A 23,511-nucleotide genomic window follows, 5' to 3' on the forward strand; every position below is an offset into this window, starting at 1 on the left:
TCACAAACTTAACTCAGAACGAGTCTCTTGAAGACTGGGAGAAGTAGATGATACACAAATGGAATGTTTTCAGGTCAGCAAATATGCTGTCCTCATCGCCACTCACAGGTAAAAAGGCCTCAAAATTAAAAGGGCACCAATATAAACGAGGCACTCAAACAGTGCGGTGCCGGTGTGCGACTGGGGGGTTAGAGAGGAGGAGGGGTCAGCTCAGAGGGAGGGAAATTCTGTGCGGAGAACACAGTATGGACACCTCCCAGCACTCAGAAGATGAATTAGGCTTAGCGAGTGAAAAAATACTGAAAGAAAAACAGAACTGACAAGAAATATAGCACAATGTCCTGTACGTTCAGTTAAGTACAGATTAAAAACATACCCCATGCCAAGCACTATATCGTTTTCTCAGGATATAGATTCAAAGATGTCAAACACAAGAAGGTGGGTACTTGTGTGACAAGAATGTTAGACAACAGGATGAAGGAGTAAAATTAAACTAGGGAGCCCTCCACTGTTAGACAGTGAACCCGCGTACTAACGAAATATAATTCATTCCATTCTGCACCCAAAATTTAAAGAAGAAGATGTGTCTCTAGCTAGCGAGGGCTGCTGAGGGCAGGGGCAGGGCAAACACGATCTCCAGGCATCCCTGAAGCCACTCCTCAGAAAGACCACTGCGCTGACCAGACGTCCCCCTCCTCCGAGGGGCACCTGCTCCACCAGGGAGAAGGTGAAGCACTTACTTTGTGCTGGGGACTGAGCGAGGGACGGGTCTGTTGCTGATTGAATTAACCGCACAACACCCTGTGAGGTAATAAACACCTCATTTTACAGATTTCAAAGACCAGGTCACTTTTCCAATGTCAAGAAGTTAGCTCAATGGATTTTGAACTTCATGTTTACTTTCATTTCCAATATATCATGGCCTTCCCCCTAAACCACCTAAACTGAGCATCTCTTCAAAGATTGAACCCTGAGGTCGTTTTTGTTCCTAAAATGAAATTTACACATTTTACATTTATTTTCTTCCTACTCTAAAGGCGGCACTGGAAACTGAGTCTCAGGGTGAAGCACTCTCATTCTTTCTGGGATCACATTTAGAAACGAAGACCCTTGACAGCAAGCCACTGACATGCCCTTTTACTTTCCCTGGATTTAATGAAAGTGCCCAAACTGTCACCACCTTGGGAGCCATAATACATTCCAGTGAGGGACATTCAACTCTGCTCCTCCAGAAGCTTCAAAGCCCCCTTACATATGTCCCAGCACCATGATACGGTAAGGTGTTCTTCTGAAAATTAAACCAGGTTTGGAGCAGACAAGCCGCTCTTGAATTCCCCACACTATTCTGACAGCCCTAAATCAGTTTCAAGCCGAGACAACAAAGCAACTCTCAGAAGGGCAGGGTCTGCGTCCAGTTGACACAGCACTCACTTTGTAAAAACACGACATTTCAACCCTGTCCAAAAATTACCCTGGAGAGCCAATATGATTCTGACTTTTATTATCAGGTCAGGACAGAGGAAGTACAGGGAGAAGTAGCAGCAAAAGGGTCTGTTGTCCGATCCGGCTTCCACGGATCCCCAGGCAAGGACGACGCTTGTGCAGGAGACGGATGACGACTCAATCCCCGGCCAACTCAGAACAGCACCTGGGGCCTGAAGTGCATCTGCTTGGTGGCGTTGTTCTTCATCCCCATCTTCAGCATCCATTTTGACTTCATCCTTTGGACATACTGCATGTCCCGCTGGCGCACGAGAGCTGCTCCTGGGGTTGGAAAGGGGATAAGAGATGAGGCAAAGGTCTGTGACCTGCGATCAGAGAAAACCCAACTTGGCAGAGAATCAAAGCTAGTTTCGGGTAAGTGGGTTCTTATATTTAAACGAGAGTTATTACCTGGGGTCTCTATCCAATGGGCCTTGGGGGGTTTATTGCATACCAGAACTCCTCTCTATATACATTCTTCTGGGATGAGCCTCTTTAGTTTTCATCATCTGAAAAGGTCTATAAGCCCAAAAGGTGAAGCCCCATTGACCAAAAGGGACAGAGAAAGGCAGACTATAAACCAAGTCAGAGGGACTTCCCTGGTGGCGCAGTGGTTAAGAATCCACCTGCCAATGCAGGGGACACAGGTTCGATCCCTGGTCCAGGAAGATCCCACATGCCGCGGAGCAACTGAGACCATGCACCACAACTACTGAGCCTGCACTCTAGAGCCCGTGCTCCACAACAAGAGAAGCCACCGCAATGAGAAGCCCACACACCGCAACGAAGAGTAGCCCCCGCTCGATGCAACTAGAGAACGCCTGCGCACAGCAACAAAGACCCAAAGCAGCCACAAATTAATTAATTAATTAATTAATTTTAAAAAACCAAGTCAGCTCACAGGGAGCCATAGTGAAGGAACCTACGTGTATATAAACACAGAGCCATTTACAATGGATTCCAGTGCCAAAGCTTTCCAGGCCATCAGAAGGCAGCTCTCGCCCTTCTCTCTATACTGTTTTCAGTAGACTGACTTTCTCCTTGAAGATCCAAGCATAATGAGCTTCACTCAGCAGACACATCAGAATAGATTTAAATAATTTCATACTGATGATGCTTCAAAGCTTAACAATTTCAGTGGCTTGTCTAGCTCTCTGAGTCTTACTAAGTTTTCTATGTAAAAATTACAAAAGGAAGAACTGAGAGCTGGCCTTTATTATGTGCACGTACTATGTCATACATGCATCAGGACAGTCAACCTGCCCAACTCTGCAAGTAGGTCCTATTAATATCATCTCCACTTTATCAGTGAGGAAACAGAGGTTTCAATCAATTAAATTACTCATACTCATTGTATAAGAACCTACAAGTATATCAGGTAAGTCGTGTTTGACTTCACAGCTCAAACTATTGCCACAAGGATATTTAATTCCTCTGTATAACCTCCAGGAGAATTTCAACCTTTGATAATGGCTAAACAATTATTTTTGTAACTATACCTCCTGAAAAAGGTAATGGTTTATATGAGTTTTAAAATAGTTACTGTGCTAGGGAATACTAAGGTTTTAAGTCATGGAGCTTTGGGCTTATTGCCATAAATGTCTCAAGTGGTCATAGAAGCCCCCAGAGCCAAGAAGGTAAGTTTCCCCTAGAGAGGACCCACAAGGGCAGAGCGAATGAAAGCACCTCACCCGAGGCCCTTTGTGTAATGCAAGCTCCTGGGCTGGTCCCTGTGGCCCACACGGACGTACCTGCGCTGTCAGTCCATCCTAGGGCTCTGTACTGCTGCAGGACCCGGCCCACGGCCTTCTGATTCTTAGCAACTGCCACAGCTCGTGACAAGCCAAACCGCTGTTTGTAGTATCTCATCAAGGAGCGATGACCCACTCTGGCACCTGTTTTTCAAAAGAACAATATTGAAGCACTGAGTTGGATAGTTTTTCAAGGCAGAGCTATAAAAGCAAAGGCTTTCTGAATCAGAATTTTCACTTTTATCTAGCTGGAAAATGGATGTGCCAGAAGAAACAGTGCTTTAACCTGCTGAAGAAAGATGAAGCTGCATGTTAAACAATGAAAGAAGGAAAACCAAAGAGTAGAGACCTTGAAAAACCAAGATAATGGCAAGTCACTGTCAGGTGAAAAATTCAGTATCTGTACTGATAATATGCTTCCCTAGAAATTCACATAGCTGCCCCCAACTAATACAGACAATAGGGTCCTAGGAGGTAAGGAGTTTTAACTTTTTTTTTAATAGAAAAAAGATTAAGCACAGATAATGGTCCTGATGTTTAGGTCTAGAAGCCACAGTCTGAGTCTAGAAGAGACACCAATCCACTTTTCCTTTGCTTAAATTCTCTACTGCAGTGGTTCTCAAACTGGCGATTTTATCCCCAGAGGACGCGTGGCAATGACTGGAGACATTTCTGGCTGTCACAGCTAGAGGGAGCCTCCTGACACCTAGTGGGTGGAGGCCAGGGAGATGGCTAAACATCGTACAATGCACAGGACAGCCCCCAAGACAAAGAATTATCTGCCCCAAACGTCCACAGTGCTGAGGCTGAGAAACCCTGCCCTGCTGCTTTCTACATGATGGAAGTCGCCTGGTGAACCATAATTTTAAAAGATGACTAAGATAAATTCTCTCTCCAGGTTTTACTTACTGAGAAGGATCTGATACAACCATGCCAGTCAATCATGCTTTCAGAAATGAACTCTTTGGACTATCTGCTCTTTTATAGGAAAAGTGTGCTGACCCCTGGATCTCAGCTTCACAGTAGGTGAAAGTGAAGGGGGCGGGCTTCAGTGATGACTCACTCCAGGCTCCATCAGAGCCCTGGCTCTCGGAAAGTGCTCCTGGGCCACCGGCATGGGATCACCTGAGAGCTTACTAAACCCAGGCTATACTTTCACAAGAATATTAACTCGAACATAAGCAATCAAATACACTCCCAGACAGACATCAACGCATAGAAATTTAACAACAGCATACACACAAGGCACGGAACAGCTATTTCCACTGAAAATGAATTAAGGAAATACAGCCAGGTAGAACCATGTGTACAGCTGCTATGGAAGTTTTACACTTATATATATAAAATCATTTCTTTCAGAATATTTTGTGCAGAAAGACCATGAACAGAATACTGTTAACTATTGTAGATGGCTATATTCACTTTTAGGATCTAGATTTTTAACTTGCAAGAAAAAATTCTGTCAGGTTATTTCGTTTCAAGTCCCTATACCTGGCAAGCTACCTGGGAAACAGTTTGCTCTCTACACAGATATGGAAAAGTGGTTACTTCCAGCTGACTGACTGGTGATCAGACGCAAGAGATGACAAAAAGAAACTTTCAATTCAAAGATTATGTGGCCTTTGGATACTAACATGGATGAAAAGATGTTTGCCAGGACCTGACTGTTCTGGCAGCAGAAGAGTTAACAAAGCTCCTAAACTACAAGAAATAAGTGAGATACAGCGGATGGAGAAGGACTCACTCTTAAATGGAGGCTCTAGCAGGAAAGCCCAGCACTGCTGATTATGACTTTCTATTTATAACGTAGGTCAGGATGCTCTGAGTTTGCAATGATGATTTCCTCAAAATCATTAAATGATAATGCTGGTCATTAGTACTTAATAAATCGATTTATTTACATTTGTAAGCAGCATTTAGAAATACGTTATTATTGAAGGTTGGCTTTTAAAACATGCTTGAAAAGGTTTCATTAATCAACACCAAGGTTTCTGACACCTGACAGGAGAACACTAAACATTCAGGGTTTAAAGTTACTCCTGTCCCGTGGCAACGACAGTGAGCACCTAACACTAAGCACCAAGTACAATGTGCTGCGAACAGCTCACCTGGGAGACCCTCATCCAGGAAAATTCGTTAGAGAACACGGTGCACCTGTCCATAATAACAGATGGGGAATGTCCGAGCTATGATGAAGCCACAACCGGTCCATCTATCTTTCGCCACAGTAAGAACTGCTTACAAGACTGTCACTCCTAACCTAAAACATGATACAAGTGAACTTCTTTACAAAACAGAAACGGACTCACGGACATAGAGAACAAACTTACAGTTCTCAAAGGGGAAAGGAAGGAGGTGGGGAAGGGAGAAATTAGGAGTGTGGGACTAGCAGATACAAACTACTGTATATAAAACAAGTAAACACCAAGGTCCTACTATATAGCACAGGGAACTATATTCAGTATACTGTAATAAACCATAATGGAAAAGAATACAAAAAAGAATATATATATATATATTAAAAAAACGGAATCACTTGCTGTACACCAGAAACTAACACAAAACTGTAAATCTACTATACTTCAATTAAAAGAAAAGACCGAGGGCTTCCCTGGTGGCACAGTGGTTAAGAATCCGCCTGCCAATGCAGGGGACAAGGGTTAGAGCCCTGGTCTGGGAAGATCCCACATGCTGTGGAGCAACTAAGCCCGTGCGCCACAACTGCTGAGCCCACGTGCCACAACCACTGAAGCCTGCGCACCTAGAGCCCGTGCTCCGCAACAAGAGAAGCCACCACAGCGAGAGGCCAGCGCACCGCAACAAAGAGTAGCCCCTGCTCGCCACAACTAGAGAAAGACGGCGTGCAGCAACGAAGACCCAACGCAGCCAAAAATAAATAAATAAATAAACAAACAAATAAATAAATGTATTTAAAAAATTTCCACTCCTACTTAACAAATAGCCTAACACTGGGTGACATTAGACAGTGAAAAAGAAGATATCTCTAACTGTAATTTTCCTAAGAAGATTGATTATGTGCCTCTCGTGGATCCAGCAACAGATTCATCTGGCTAGTCAGCAACTAACTGGATGTGTTTTCACACCAACTTGCTCCACAGGAACTGAAAAGCAAAGAGGGAAGGAACTGAGCCAGACCACAGTCTTCAAAATAAATGCTCATAGCGCCCTCTACCGGATGCTCTACGTCACTGCCTCTGGGATCATCTACTTGACCTGAAGCAACGAGATTTAAGGAATCACAACTACCCCCTGCTTTTGAAACCAGTTTAAAGCAGACTCTGCTAAGTGTAGTTGATTAAGTATCCCTAGGCTCTCCACATTAGAATCCTTCTCAAGTCAGCTTCATGCTAACATCCACGCTGACTCAGTCACATAACTGAGCATAATCAAGGAAGTTTCTGAACGGTAAATTTGTTCAAAGACATAACCAGGTGACTGGATATACTGTTGTAATATCACTACACATGTATACAGTGTTTATTCAGATTTCCTATTTTCTTGGTTCATTACAAAATCCCCAAGTCAGTACTAAGGCAAACCAATGGACGAAAAACTGTCATGTCTCATTATAACCAAGACTGACTAGAGCATGACTGGTTTTTAAAATGAGATGGTAAAAGTGTATGTAACTGTATAGCTGGAAGAAATTTCCAAATATTGGTAGCTTCTGATTCACTAAGAATGCTATGTTTTGTTGCTATATAAACAAATTCTATTATCAGGTCTCAGCAGCTGGTCATCTGTGAAGAAGACCCAGGAAGGCAGCGAATGCTGTATATTTAGATTTTTCCATTCTTGGCTCTTAATCTTCTCCAGGTCACAGATGCTTTACAGAAACTACAGCCTTTCCCCAGAAAAAGTGCACTTACCCGCACAGTCAAAAAAAAACTGTGTGTGGGAATTCCCTCGCGGTCCAGTGGTTAGGACTCCGCGCTTTCACTGCCGAGGTGCGGGTTCGATCCCTGCTCGGGGAACTAAGATCCTGCAAGCTGCGCAGCGTGGCCAAAAAATAAGTTAATTTTAAAAAACAAATGAATAAATAAAATAATAGAAAAATTTAAAAATCTGTGTGGCCACACAGGTGACTTTATGATGTTACAGCGTTTCCCCAGGAAAATGCACACACTCAGAAAAAACTGCACAGCTAGTGACGAACGCTGAGGTAAGGCAGCACCTGGCAGCTGGTCTGGCCTCTCCAGAGTCTAACAGTACAATATTGCCCAGTACTCCAAGAACAAGCCACTTACTCACTACTTCCCAGTCTCCCTTAAGAGCTGCCCTGAGGTTATGATCCAGTACTTTAAAAGAGCATCACTTGGTACGTGGACATGTAGCTGTGAGCAAGGAAATTCATGCTTCAAAAACCCAAGAAATTGGACCTTCAAGTTAATCTCATGGCATTTTCTTCTTTTTTTTTTTTAAATTAATAGCTACTCTATTTATTTATTTATTTATTTTTAGCTGTGTTGGGTCTTCGTTTCGTGCGAGGGCTTTCTCTAGTTGCGGCAAGCGGGGGCCACTCTTCATCGCGGTGCGCGGGCCTCTCACTATCGCGGCCCCTCCCGCTGCGGGGCACAGGCTCCAGACGCGCAGGCTCAGCAGTTGTGGCTCACGGGCCCAGCTGCCCCGCGGCATGTGGGATCTTCCCAGACCAGGGCTCGAACCCGTGTCCCCTGCATTGGCAGGCAGATTCTCAACCACTGCGCCACCAGGGAAGCCCCGGCACTTTCTTCTTTGACTATATGACGAACAGGCAGAGCAATCTGCCGCCCGGGACTGCAGGCAAATGCGATTCTCAGCCCCGAAGGCAACATCGCAGCCCAGAGTGGCTCCCCCCACTCTGCTTTTCCTGCACTGTGGCAGGCCCGGGGAAGCCACCTTGCTTTCCTTTTAAAAGTCACCTCCAACCTGCCAGTCACTCAGTCAACAGACATTTACGTGGCTCCCGTGTGTCTGAGGCCCTGCGCAGAGATGAAAGACGCCAGCTTTGTCCTCACAGAAACGGGGAAGAAGGCAAGGCAGCCAACAGGCACAAAGGAGCCAGAGCCACATCATGACAGCTGGGCAGGAGCAGAGGCGACTCTCCTCACTCAGGGCAGGCGCTGAGCTCAGAACGGCTTCCTGGAGCAGGGAGCCCAACTTGAGTCCTACAGGACGAGGACGAGGAGGAGGAGGGCAGAGGCAGCGCACAGGCAAAGGCCCAGAGAAGGGAAACTGCATGTGGGCGGGAAAAGGAAGAGCAGCACGAGACACCTGGGTGACAAAGTGACCCTGAAGGCAAGGGCTCCCCCTGGGAATTCCAGAGAGAAAAGAAAATAGACTGGGGTTTGTTTTAGAAAGAACCTTCTGGTGGTCAAGTGGAAACCAGATTGGAGACGGCCAGACAGGAAGCTTTCATGGTGACACAGATAAGGAGAAAAAAAAGAAAAAATATTCAAAAGCCATTTAGGAATTGCAATTAGTCACCATCTGGATGTGGGAGAGGAAGAGCGGATCCTGAGAAGACACCCAGTTTTGGCTTTGGCGAACCTGAGGAAACTCGATCGCTCTGGGCAAATGTGTTGTCTAGATAGCTAAGGAGTCTTTAAGCTTCAGATGTTTTAAGTCCAGAAGAAAATTTCTCTCAAATAGACTCTATTTCTAAAATAGCATATGCTCACTGTTGAGCAGAGTTGCTGCAAAATGAAGCCCACGTTCCTAGTGATACTACTACATGCCAGACGCTGCTGGCAGGGACCATTTCATTCACTTTCTCAAGGTCTCCTGTGATCTTAGTCTCCAGTTAAGGAAGGGGAAGCTAATGAAACAAGGGGCTAAATAAATAGTCTTAGAAAAGAAGTTATTAAAGTTATTTCTGAGATTCTGCATTAGTATTTTCACCAAGGGAAGATGAGATTAGGTCCTCTGTGATATATTTACGCCTGTTTTGCTGCTGTGTATTGTATAGGCCACAATATTCTGCTGCATTACAGCTTTCCTACCACTGTAGAAGAATTATATCCTCAAGACAGCTTCTGCCTGCACTCTCCTTTCACTGTCATTGTCTAAAGCTGCCCTTAGCCTTAGAAGGTTATTACTCGGGGTTAAGCAGAGCTCTCTATACCTAAGCCGTGATATTCCAGGTGGAGAGCAGCACCTCAGGGTGGCTTCTTCATGGCAGACGTCTCCAGTGGCAATGTGGCTGTTCCTGCTCCCACCATTACTGCAAATCTCCCAGGCAGTGCAGAGAAGTGGGGGAAGAGCCTCACTGACGAGGTCCATGATCCTGGGTAAATTACTCAACCTGTCTAAGCTTCAGTTGGCTCATATGTCAAATAAGGATAATAGAATCTAACTCAAAGGCTTGATGTAAAGATAAAATAATATATCTGCCTGAATGTGCTAACTGCTCAGAAGATACGAGGTATTATTAGGATCTTATTACCTTATCATCCCATTCCCTGTCCTTTTTAAATGCATCTTCTGTAGCTGCCCCCATTCCTATTAGCTCAGCATACCACTGTAAACAATACTGCATACTTCTCATAATCATGGCTTTCCTTCTTCTATTCATATCTGGGACAAAATCCTGCCATTATGAATCCTGTTCCCCAAAGGAGAAGGCAGAATTCAAACTCCAAGCCTCCCCCTACACCCAGAATACGGACAGGAAACCTGGGCGCTGCCAATCAGGTCCACCCATGTCAGACTAACATGTGCAAGTCTGAGCCACCATGAAAACAGGAATCAGTTCAAGGAATAAGAGCAAAGTCAAGTTTAACAAGAAAAACCTGGATGGGGCCAAAAAAACAGGTAATAAACAGAATACAAAAGGTCTATGTATTGAAAAGAAAGGCAATGACTGATTAAAGCATTATGAATCACAACAAAAGTGAGGAAAACACTGATGCAATTTAAACAAAACAGCCAAGACAGAGCTACGGGGCAACCTTCAGAGTTTACCTCGTCCAGGGGAACACAAACACACACGTGAAGTTGTAGGGTCTCTCCCCTCGGTGTGGAAGGGAAGTGATGGGAACCCGCCTCTCCGATAATCTCAGCAGCATGAAGCTGTGTGTTTTGGACAAGTGCACTCACCAGACGGGAGAAGCAGCTCCATGGTGTCATCATCATATTCCAAGGTCCTTTCTGGGGGCAACTCCTCAGTCTCGTCAGCGTCCTCCCCTTCCTTGTGACCTGGGTAGCTACTCCTGGAACCAGGGAATGGCATTAATACGTAGACCAAGACCCCAAATTTAACTAAAATACTGCAAACCTACTAGATAACTAAAGGGGTTAGGGGTGAGGGGTTCACAGTTGCAGCGACTACACTGAAAGCTTTTGGAGAGAAAACAATTTGTTAGCATTTTCTCTGTAGTTAAGTATGCAAATGGCCTATGAATTCAAAATGGATCCCAGACCTAAATGTAAAATACAAAACTATAAAAAATCCTAGAAGATAATATAGGAGAAAACCTAGGTAACTTAGGGTTTGGTGATGACTTTTTAGGAACGACACAAAAGGCACAGTCCATGAAAGAAATAACTGATAAGCTAAACTTCATTAAAATTAAAAACTTCTGCTCTGTGAAAAACAATGTCGAGAGAATTAAAATACAAGATTCAGACTTGAAAAAAAGTATTTGCAGAAGACACATCTGATAAAGGACTGCTATCCAAATGCAAAAAGAACTCTTAAAACTCAACAAAAAAATAAACAACCTGATTAAAACATGGGCCAGGGGGGCTGTGGGAAGATGGCGGAAGAGTAAGACGCGGAGATCACCTTCCTTCCCACAGATTCATTAGAAGTACATCTACACGTGGAACTGCTCCTACAGAACACCCACTGAATGCTGGCAGAAGACCTCAGACCGCCCAAAAGGCAAGAAACTCCCCACGTACTTGGGTAGAGCAAAAGAAAAAAGAAATAACAGAGACAAAAGAATAGGGACGGGACCTGCACCAGTGGGAGGGAGCCATGAAGGAGGAAAGGTTTCCACACACTAGGAGCCCCTTCGCGGGCGGAGACTGCGGATGGCGGAGGGGGGAAGCTTCGGAGCCACAGAGGAGAGTGCAGCCACAGGGGTGCGGAGGGCAAAGCGGAGAGACTCCCGCACAGAGGATCGGTGCCGACCAGCACTCACCAGCCCAACAGGCTTGTCTGCTCACCCGCCGGGGCGGGCGGGGGCTGGGAGCTGAGGCTCGGGCTTTGGAGGTCGGATCGCAGGGAGAGGACTGGGGTTGGCGGCGTGAACACAGCCTGAAGGGGCTAGTGCGCCACGGCTAGCCGGGAGGGAGTCCGGGAAAAAGTCTGCAGCTGCCGAAGAGGCAAGAGACTTTTCCTTCCCTCTTTGTTTCGCGGCGCGCAAGGAGAGGGGATTCAGAGCACCGCCTAAACGAGCTCCAGAGACGGGCGCGAGCCGCGGCTATCAGCGCGGACCCCAGAGACGGGCATGAGACGCTAAGGCTGCTGCTGCCGCCACCAAGAAGCCTGTGTGCGAGCACAGGGCACTCTCCACACCGCCCCTCCCGGGAGCCGGTGCAGCCCGCCACGGGCAGGCTCCCGGGATCCGGGGACAACTTCCCCGGGAGAACGCACGGCGCGCCTCGGGCTGGTGCAACGTCACGCCGGCCTCTGCCGCCGCAGGCTCGCCCCGCCTCCGTACCCCTCCCTCCCCCCAGCCTGAGTGAGCCAGAGCCCCCGAATCAGCCGCTCCTTTAACCCCGTTCTGTCTGGGCGGGGAACAGACGCCCTCAGGCGACCTACACGCAGAGGCGGGTCCACATCCAAAGCTGAACCCCGGGAGCTGTGCGAACAAAGAAGAGAAAGGGAAATCTCTCCCAGCAGCCTCAGAAGCAGCGGATTAAAACTCCACAAACAACTTGATGTGCCTGCATCTGCTGAATACCTGAATAGACAACGAATCATCCCAAATTCAGGAGGTGGACTTTGGGAGCAGGATATATTAATTTTTCCCCATTTCCTTTTTTTGTGAGTGTATATGTGTATGCTTCTGGGTGAGATTTTGTCTGTATAGCTTTGCTTTATAATAGCTTTATTTTATTTCATTTTATTTTATCCTCTTTCTTTCTTTCTATTTTTTCTCCCTTTTACTCTGAGCCGTGTGGATGAAAGGCTCTTGGTGCTCCAGCCAGACATCAGGGCTGTGCCTCTGAGGTGGGAGAGCCAACTTCAGGACACTGGTCCACAAGAGACCTCCCAGCTCCACGTAATACCAAATGGCAAAAATCTCTCAGAGCTCTCCATCTCAACATCAAGACCCAGCTTCACTCAACGACCAGCAAGCTACAGTGCTGGACACCCTATGCCAAACAACTAGCAAGACAGGAACACAGCCCCATCCATTAGCAGAGAGGCTACCTAAAATCATAATAAGGCCACAGACACCCCAAAACACACCACCAGACGTGGACGTGCCCACCAGAAAGACAAGATCCAGCCTCATCCACCAGAACACAGGCACTAGTTCCCTCCACCAGGAAGCCTACACAACCCACTGAACCAACCTTAGCCACTGGGGACAGATACCAAAAACAACGGGAACTACGAACCTGCAGCCTGTGAAAAGGAGACCCCAAACACAGTAAGATAAGCAAAATGAGAAGACAGAAAAACACACAGCAGATGAAGGAGCAGGGTCAAAACACACCAGACCTAACAAATGAAGAGGAAATAGGTAGTCTACCTGAAAAAGAATTCAGAATAATGATAGTAAGGATGATCCAAAATCTTGGAAATAGAAGAGACAAAATGCAAGAAACATTTAACAAGGACGTAGAAGAACTAAAGAGGAACCAAGCAACGATGAAAAACACAATAAATGAAATTAAAAATACTCTAGATGGGATCAATAGCAGAATACCTGAGGCAGAAGAACGGATAAGTGACCTGGAAGATAAAATGGTGGAAATAACTACTGCAGAGCAGAATAAAGAAAAAAGAATGAAAAGAACTGAGGACAGTCTCAGAGACCTCTGGGACAACATTAAACGCACCAACATTCGAATTATAGGGGTCCCAGAAGAAGAAGAGAAAAAGAAAGGGACTGAGAAATATCTGAAGAGATTATAGTTGAAAACTTCCCTAATATGGGAAAGGAAATAGTTAATCAAGTCCTGGAAGCACAGAGAGTCCCATACAGGATAAATCCAAGGAGAAACACGCCAAGACACATATTAATCAAACTATCAAAAATTAAATATAAAGAAAACATATTAAAAGCAGCAAGGGAAAAACAACAAATAACACACAAGGGAATCCCCATAAGGTTAACAGCTGATCTTTCAGCAGAAACTCTGCAAGCCAGAAAGGAGTGGCAGGGTATACTTAAAGTGATGAAGGAGAAAAACCTACAACCAAGATTACTCTGCCCAGCAAGGATCTCATTCAGATTTAATGGAGAAATTAAAACCTTTACAGGCAAGCAAAAGCTGAGAGAGTTCAGCACCACCAAACCAGCTTTACAACAAATGCTAAAGTAACTTCTCTAGGCAAGAAACACAAGAGAAGGAAAACACCTACAATAACAAACCCAAAACATTTAAGAAAATGGGAATAGGAACATACATATCGATAATTACCTTAAATGTAAATGGATTAAATGCTCCCACCAAAAGACACAGACTGGCTGAATGGATACAAAAACAAGACCCATATATATGCTGTCTACAAGAGGCCCACTTCAGACCTAGAGACACATACAGACTGAAAGTGAGGGGATGGAAAAAGATATTCCATGCAAATGGAAATCAAAAGAAAGCTGGAGTAGCTATACTCATATCAGATAAAATAGACTTTAAAATAAAGAATGTTACAAGAGACAAGGAAGGACACTACATAATGATCAAGGGATCAATCCAAGAAGAAGATATAACAATTATAAATATATATGCACCCAACATAGGAGCACCTCATTACATAAGGCAATTGCTAACAGCTATAAAAGAGGAAATTGATAGTAACACAATAATAGTGGGGGACTTTAACACCTCACTTACACCAATGGAAAGATCATCCAAAATGAAAATAAATAAGGAAACAGAAGCTTTAAATGACACAATAGACCAGATAGATTTAATTGATATTTATAGGACATTCCATCCAAAAACAGCAGATTACACGTTCTTCTCAAGTGCGCACGGAACATTCTCCAGGATAGATCACATCTTGGGTCACAAGTCAAGCCTCAGTAAATTTAAGAAAATTGAAATCATATCAAGCATCTTTTCTGACCACAACGCTATGAGATTAGAAATGGATTACAGGGGAAAAAACGTAAAAAACACAAACACATGGAGGCTAAACAATACGTTACTAAATAACCAAGAGATTACTGAAGAAATCAAAGAGGAAATCAAAAAATACCTAGAGACAAATGACAATGAAAACACGACAACCCAAAACCTATGGGATGCTGCAAAAGCAGTTCTAAGAGGGAAGTTTATAGCTATACAAGCCTACCTCAAGAAACAAGAAAAATCTCAAGTAAACAATCTAACCTTACACCTAAAGAAACTAGAGAAAGAAGAACAAACAAAACCCAAAGTTAGCAGAAGGAAAGAAATCATAAAGATCAGAGCGGAAATAAATGAAATAGAAACAAAGAAAACAATAGCAAAGATCAATAAAACTAAAAGCTGGTTCTTTGAGAAGATAAACAAAATTGATAAGCCATTAGCCAGACTCATCAAGAAAAAGAGGGAGAGGACTCAAATCAATAAAATCAGAAATGAAAAAAGAGAAGTTACAACAGACACCGCAGAAATACAAAGCATCCTAAGAGACTACTACAAGCAACTTTATGCCAATAAAATGGACAACCTGGAAGAAATGGACAAATTCTTAGAAAGGTATAACCTTCCAAGACTGAACCAGGAAGAAGCAGAAAATATGAACAGACCAATCACAAGTAATGAAATTGAAACTGTGATTAAAAATCTTCCAACAAACAAAAGTCCAGGACCAGATGGCTTCACAGGTGAATTCTATCAAACATTTAGAGAAGAGCTAACACCTATCCTTCTCAAACTCTTCCAAAAAATTGCAGAGGAAGGAACACTCCCAAACTCATTCTATGAGGCCACCATCACCCTGATACCAAAACCAGACAAAGACACTACAAAAAAAGAAAATTACAGACCAATATCACTGATGAATATAGATGCAAAAATCCTCAACAAAATACTAGCAAACAGAATCCAACAACACATTAAAAGGATCATACACCACGATCAAGTGGCATTTATCCCAGGGATGCAAGGATTCTTCAATATACGCAAATCAATCAATGTGATACACCATATTAACAAAATGAAGAATAAAAACCATATGATCATCTCAATAGATGCAGAAAAAGCTTTTGACAAAATTCAACACCCATTTATGATAAAAACTCTCCAGAAAGTGGGCATAGAGGGAACCTACCTCAACATAATAAAGGCCATATATGACAAACCCACAGCAAACATCATTCTCAACGGTGAAAAACTGAAAGCATTTCCTCTAAGATCAGGAACGAGACAAGGATGTCCACTCTCACCACTATTATTCAACATAGTTCTGGAAGTCCTAGCCATGGCAATCAGAGAAGAAAAAGAAATAAAAGGAATACAAATTGGAAAAGAAGAAGTAAAACTGTCACTGTTTGCAGATGACATGATACTATACATAGAGAATCCTAAAACTGCCACCAGAAAACTGCTAGAGCTAATTAATGAATATGGTAAAGTTGCAGGATACAAAATTAATGCCCAGAAATCTCTTGCATTCCTATACTCTAATGATGAAAAATCTGAAAGAGAAATTATGGAAACACTCCCATTTACCATTGCAACAAAAAGAATAAAATACCTAGGAATAAACCTACCTAGGGAGACAAAAGACCTGTATGCAGAAAACTATAAGACACTGATGAAAGAAATTAAAGATGATACCAACAGATGGAGAGATATACCATGTTCTTGGATTGGAAGAATCAACATTGTGAAAATGACTATACTACCCAAAGCAATCTACAGATTCAATGCAATCCCTATCAAATTACCAATGGCATTTTTTACGGAGCTAGAAAAAATCATCTTAAAATTTGTATGGAGACACAAAAGACCCCGAATAGCCAAAGCAGTCTTGAGGGAAAAAAACGGAGCTGGAGGAATCAGGCTCCCTGACTTCAGACTATATTACAAAGCTACAGTAATCAAGACAATATGGTACTGGCACAAAAACAGAAACATAGATCAATGGAACAAGATAGAAAGCCCAGAGATAAACCCACGCACCTATGGTCAACTAATCTATGACAAAGGAGGCAAAGATATACGATGGAGAAAAGACAGTCTCTTCAATAAGTGGTGCTGGGAAAACTGGACAGCTACATGTAAAAGAATGAAATTAGAATACTCCCTAACACCATACACAAAAATAAACTCAAAATGGATTACAGACCTAAATGTAAGACTGGACACTATAAAACTCTTAGAGGAAAACATAGGAAGAACACTCTTTGACATAAATCACAGCAAGATCTTTTTTGATCCACCTCCTAGAGTAATGGAAATAAAAACAAAAATAAACAAATGGGACCTAATGAAACTTCAAAGCTTTTGCACAGCAAAGGAAACCATAAACAAGACGAAAAGACAACCCTCAGAATGGGAGAAAATATTTGCAAACGAATCAACGGACAAAGGATTAATCTCCAAAATATATAAACAGCTCATTCAGCTCAATATTAAAGAAACAAACACCCCAATCCAAAAATGGGCAAAAGACCTAAATAGACATTTCTCCAAAGAAGACATACAGACGGCCACGAAGCACATGAAAAGATGCTCAACATCACTAATTATTAGAGAAATGCAAATCAAAACTACAATGAGGTATCACCTCACACCAGTTAGAATGGGCATCATCAGAAAATCTACAAACAACAAATGCTGGAGAGGGTGTGGAGAAAAGGGAACACTCTTGCACTGTTGGTGGGAATGTAAATTGATACAGCCACTATGGAGAACAATATGGAGGTTCCTTAAAAAACTAAAAATAGAATTACCATATGACCCAGCAATCCCACTACTGGGCATATACCCAGAGAAAACCGTAATTCAAAAAGACACATGCACCCGAATGTTCATTGCAGCACTATTTACAATAGCCAGGTCATGGAAGCAACCTAAATGCCCATCGACAGATGAATGGATAAAGAAGATGTGGTACATATATACAATGGAATATTACTCAGCCATAAAAAGGAGCGAAATTGAGTCATTTGTTGAGACGTGGATGGATCTGGAGACTGTCATACAGAGTGAAGTAAGTCAGAAAGAGAAAAACAAATATCGTATATTAACGCATGTATGTGGAACCTAGAAAAATGGTACAGATGAGCCGGTTTGCAGGGCAGAAGTTGAGACACAGATGTAGAGAACAGACATATGGACACCAAGGGGGGAAAACTGCGGTGGGGTGGGGATAGTGGTGTGCTGAATTGGGTGATTGGGATTGACATGTATACACTGATGTGTATAAAACTGATGACTAATAAGAACCTGCAGTATAAACAAACAAACAAAACAACTAATACTAAACTTTCATTGGGTTATTTGTATGAAAATATGTTAATATAAATGTTTCAGACATTACATGAAATTTCTAAAAATCTTATATGTTCTGGTATAATGTTATAAGTCATAATCCTAGTTATTACTTTAAAATGTATATCTCAGAAATAACTAATTTTCTTGTCAACTGCATTATTATGAACTTTCATCAAATCTTTAACCGTGGTCATTTTTAAGTCTTTTGTCATTTACAGACAGTTCTGGGTGTACTCTGATGCTTTTGTAAATATGTTCCTATAAAAGGGTTTCATCTTCAGGAAATTCATGGAAAAGACTCTGACAAGTACAGGTTTCTGGTACCTGACTGTACTGCTGAACTGAATGAATAAGCATTTTCAGAACTCTAATGAAAAACTGATGAGCTCATAAAAGTGCTAACAAAAGATCAAGATGAAAAAAAAAAAAAAATTAATTACATGGGACTGAGTGAACTGATGAGGATGAGTATAATTTTTGTGACTTTCTGGTTGAATTTAAAAAAAGAAAAAATTCCACAAGGACTCAGAGGCAAAGAATATACAAATCAATTTTCACTGCAAAGTAAAGGAGCTGTTACAGTGGAGGATTACTGGACTGAATGTCAATATTATGACATAGTATGAGTGTGTTTCATGTTTGGTAATTGCAATCATTGTTGCTTTTGTTGTGGTCATCCATGTACAATGCTTGGTGTCAGTCTATTTATCTCTTGTAAAAATAAAATACAGTGTGTGTGAAAAAAAAAAAAAAAAATTTTTAGTTTAGTTAATTAACCAAAAGAGCGACATGAGTACACCTTGGAATTAGCAAATTAGACACCGTAGTTACAGAAGAATCTCTGGGTTTCTACAGCTATTCACAAATACACATGGAAAATAACTGGAGAAATGTACACTAAAATGTTAACAGTAAGGCAGATAAGCCAATAGGAACAGACAGAAGACTAGATCAGATACTTCACAAGAGATATCCAAATGGCTAGCTGATATATAAAAAGGTTCTCAATTGCATCAGTCCTCATCAGGGAAATTTAAATTAAAACCACAATGGACACCCCTACAGAACCACCAAAGTGGCTATAATGAAAAACTCTGTCAGGACAAGTAAGAAATGAGAAATCAGGAGGAAAATGCAAAAGGACAACTTAAAACACCAGGACTTTTCTGAACACCTGTATTAGGTGGACTCTGCACACCTGGCATGGTCATTATACACACCTGCTTGCAGAGCACACCTGTGCTAAGTCACAGGCACACTGACACTAAGAACCAGCTGTTCCAGAATTCCTAGCATGGATTCGTTGCAGGATGTATGAAATATTCAAGACTCTAGGTAAAGGTGGAATAATTTCACCAACAAGTGATTGGGACAGGCCTGGTGCAGCCACCAGCTCAAGTCCCTTAGGAGACAGCCTGTGATTCAAGGGCTCTCAGGGAAACCAAGGTGTGAAGCCTAACTTCCTTGCCTCTGTTCCTGAGGTAACTGGCAAAACTGAACTTCTGACCATGGAAACCACAACAAGCAAAAACAAGTTTTCAAACCACACAAACTGACAGTTTGGGCCTGAGATCTTCTCTTGGTCAGATATGTGTGTTTAACTCTGTGATACTCAGTTTCTCATCTACAGAATGAGAGGAAACAACTACCTCCTAAAAAAGTGTGCTAAGAAGTATGAAGAATACGACACTGGACAGAGCCAGACACAGACAGTTATCAGGTAGGGGCACATGCAAATCCAATGCAAATGTGATCAGCTGGCTTCGCTCGGTATTACAAACCAGACTTACCTAAAATCATAGAAGTCTGCAAATTCCAAAAGAGCATCGCCATCTGTGAAGAGCTTGCAGTGACTCCTGTCGTTCATGTGAGCCTGCACAGCGTCCGTGGAGTAGAACGACTTCCCCCTCTCATTGCACCACAAGCAAATCTTCCCCACACCAACCTTCTCTCCTGGAAAAATAAGTTGAGAAAACAATATGAAAGCAGCTTTTTGCAGCCAGATTAGAGCTCACTGTCTATGCCCACAATTCAAAAGACAACCATCAGGTTTCTGATTTTCACAAAATCGGCCGGTCATTCAATCCAAGACTGAGGAGAAGCCCCAAACTAATGCCCCCCAATAATGTGGTATCTTGTCATTAAAAAGGAAAAAACGACTGAACTTACCCAAATATTTAATCAGTCCCTTAAGATCTGAAAGATACTCTACATCAGGAATAAAGAAGCTGTGGACTTTAGTCATATGAGTCACATTCCTCGTGAGGGAGCTTGAATGATGGGGACAAAATAAGCAGTCCGTGACGGGGATGGCACCAAGCGGGGTGCTGCCTCCAGCCGCTTCCTCCTCTGCCTCCTCCTCCTCCTCCGTGGCTTCAGCATCCTCACATTCCAGTTCCTCATCAGAATCGATATCCTCCCAGTCTGCAAGCCAGAGATTTGAAACACAAAGTTAGCTGAAGATCTCAAAGTCAGCCAGTCACCCACCACACACCGGCCGGCATGGCTAAGGAATGCCTTCATCTTTTCTTTTCAGCGCACAGTAAACCCCTTGAAGGAAGCGCGTGCTCCTTTCCTATGCACATATGAACACATGCAATCAGCGTCAGTGGGATGAGGGGAAAATAGCTCATTAAGTCAAGAAGGCGAGGTTGCTGGCTCCAGCCTCACACTGCAAGTTAGCCAGCTGATTCTGAGCACCTCACACTCAGAGCAAAGCCATCATGACCAGAAACCCAATGGAATTAAACATTCTGCAGCACATGGTGTGAGGGTACTACGTTCTCCTTTTGCATATGTTAACAATCTCCTCCTTCAACAGAGAAGGCATCCCTTCATTCTACAAATATTTACCAAGTAACTATTCCCCCCACCCCCGTTAAGGTTTCAGTCCCTGAATCGACAACAGAGAACTAAACACACAAAACGCCCTGTGGGGGTGCTGGCCACACCAGCCACTTCAGAAACCAAGGAAACACCCTCACGCATCACCTTCACCTGAAAACCGACACCTCCCCCCTCCAACCTCAAAGATAAACTGGAAGCTTGAGGACCAGCCCCGTCCCCCGCCCCGCCCCGCCCCGCCCCCCAGACAGGCCCCCACCATCTGCATCCAGGTCCTCTTCACTCTCCTCCTCCCCGTGCCGTTCGGCCAACTTCTTCGCCTGCTGTTCAAACCACTGCAGCCGGGGAGGTTTCTCGGCCGGGTCTCGCTGCTGAGTCCCACGTCCTCCAGCGGCCACGGTCACGGGACTCCGGGACTCCGCCTCGGGCGCTGGGGCCGCCTCCTTGGGAGACGTGGACGGCTGAGCCTTGATGACCTGCTGGATGGCCGCGTTCACCGCATCCTTGTCCACACCGTCCACGCCCAGCCCTTTCTCTAAGTTCTTTTCATTCAGGATCGCCACTTGCCGACTCACCGCCTGCTTCTCCAGCTCCACGTGCCGCCGGGACCTCAGATGGTTTTCGTAGGCCTTGAAGGAGGCAAACTTCTTACTGCAGACGGTGCAGTAGGTGGCCGCGCCCTTGCTCTCCGGCTCCGCCAGGGCCCGCTGCGCCCGCACCCGCTCCTGGAAGCCCTCGGCGCCGACCGGGGCCATGCCGGCCACTTTGCGCCTCAGGTTGTAGCGGTGCCAGTCCGTCTTGTAGTGGGCCCGCTGCGCCTCCGCGTCGTCCAACAGCGCCCGGCAGGTGTTGCAGGTGTAGGTCGCCATCGCCAGCCGGGAAACAAGAGGCGAACCGAGGCAGCAGTCTAGCGACCACTGAGTGCCCTGACCCCACCAGACAAGCAGACCGTAAGCCTCAAGGCCCACGAAGAACCGGACTGCGAGCTGACTTCCGGACTGGATCGAATTATTCCCGGCCGGACAGGAAGTCCCGCCTCCCGGCCTGTAGCCACGCCCCGCCGCTGAGAGGCCAGAGGCCCCGGGAAAGTGGGGGAAGCCCGGGAGGGCTACGGCCCCGCCCAGTCGGCCTGAGGTGGGTGTTGATTGGGTTGGCGTAAGGAGGGTGGTGATTGGATGGGCCTGAGACGGGTGGTGATTGGATGAGCCTGAGACGAGTGGTGATTGGATGGGCCTGAGGTGATTGTTGCTTAGGTCTCCGCGAGGTGTGTGATCGGTGGATCCGCGTGAGCTGGGTTGACCAGAAGTAATAGGTGTTCATTGAGTCGACCGAGGTGGGTGTTGCCCTGAGCTGGGTGTGATCGACAGGCCTCGCCCCCGCAGGTTATTGTCCTTTTTGGCTGTGCTGTGAGGCGTGGTGCTGGGAAGGCGACCACCGAGCGGGACGGAGGATTGGGGAGCCGGGAGGACTGATGCGTGCGACCACCCGACCGTCTGGATTCTCTGAGGTCCGCGCCCTGCACCCCTGCAGCCCGGGGAGTGGGTGTCACGAAAGCCAGGGATGCTGGTCAGCCCGGGGGTCGGACCGGAGACTCGGGTTAGAGGCTGAGGGAACTCACAGGAAAACCGGAGACTCCCGGCCAGAGCCTCGGCCTTACTGGGGCGGGAAGGGCGCAGGGGAAACGCCTGGATGGATCGTTTGCACCTCGGAGCGCAGAGCCCAGCCCAGCCTCTGCCCAGTAGAAATAGAATCCCAGACAAGTAGGTCCTCTTAAATCTAATAGTAGCCACGTTTTCATTAAAGCGGAAAGAGAGAGGTAAGATGGCCATATTTTATTTAAGCCAGTCTATCCAAAATATTATCATTTCAACATGTAATCAAGCCAGAAGATTTAGTGAGACATTTTACCTTCATTTGTTGGTACTAAATCTTGGGATTCCAGAGCGTATTTTACAATTAACAGCACACCTCAGTTCAGAGGAGCCTCGTGTCCTCTACTTAGTTAACTATGTCATGTCATGCGTAGCAGCCCGGTTCTATAGGAAGCATGAATGTTAACGGCGTAGGGAGTTCTTACACTCGTCTGCGCAGCCTAGCTGAACCAGTCCGTCCTTTTTCAGATTTGAACACTGCATGTTTAAAATCCAAGCGGCCCATAGCACCAAAGAAGATACCGACGTTTTTTAAAATGTAGGTTAAGTCTCATTGTTCTTCTTGCTGAAAACCTGCAGTGGCTTCCCCTGACTGGGAATAAAGTACAAACACATTCCTGCTCTGGTCTGAATGTTTGTGCCACCCCCCTCAAAAAGAAAAAAAAAAATTCATATATTGACAAACGAATTCCCAAAGTGCTGGTATTAGGAGGTGGCACTTCTGAGAGGTGATTAGATTCTGAGCACATAGACCTCAGAGACCCAGAAAGGGATAGAATAAGAAGTCTGAGACTAGGAAGAGGCCCCTCACCAGACCATGCTGGCACCCTGATCTTGGACTTCCAGCTTCCAGAACTGTGAGGAAAAAAAATTGTTGTTTATAAGCCACCCAGTCTGTGATATTGTGTTATAGCAGCCCAAACTGACCGAGAGGATTGCCTTTCTATTCTAGGAGGCCCTACCCCTCCTGCTGACCGCCTGTCACACCCCCTGCCCCACTCTGCGCACCCCGCTTCAGTCACACTGACACTTGATGTTGCTCTAACAAGGCTAAGCAAGCACCTTTCGTCTCAGATGCGTACTAAGTCTCAGAGATCCTTTACTATTCTGCATGGATCGACTATTGCTGTCTTGCTCCCTTACTTGGAAGGTTTCTGCCCAAA

The 23,511-nt window shown here is 44.6% G+C and overlaps 1 protein-coding gene across 1 annotated transcript; it reads right to left on the bottom strand.

The window, feature by feature from the left end:
• Positions 1 to 1,484: 1,484 nt before the first annotated feature.
• Positions 1,485 to 21,707, bottom strand: LOC133089596 (cytoplasmic 60S subunit biogenesis factor ZNF622-like). The gene is made up of 6 exons (XM_061187666.1): positions 20,956 to 21,707; positions 20,022 to 20,276; positions 19,643 to 19,805; positions 10,332 to 10,444; positions 3,234 to 3,377; positions 1,485 to 1,764 (listed from the first exon to the last, which is right to left on the bottom strand). The coding sequence occupies exons 1-6, from the start codon at positions 21,563 to 21,565 to the stop codon at positions 1,637 to 1,639; spliced, it is 1,413 nt and encodes a 470-aa protein (XP_061043649.1). The 5' UTR covers positions 21,566 to 21,707; the 3' UTR covers positions 1,485 to 1,636.
• Positions 21,708 to 23,511: the final 1,804 nt, after the last annotated feature.

Source organism: Eubalaena glacialis, chromosome 4, assembly GCF_028564815.1.
Source record: "Eubalaena glacialis isolate mEubGla1 chromosome 4, mEubGla1.1.hap2.+ XY, whole genome shotgun sequence".
Taxonomy (NCBI): domain Eukaryota; kingdom Metazoa; phylum Chordata; class Mammalia; order Artiodactyla; family Balaenidae; genus Eubalaena; species Eubalaena glacialis.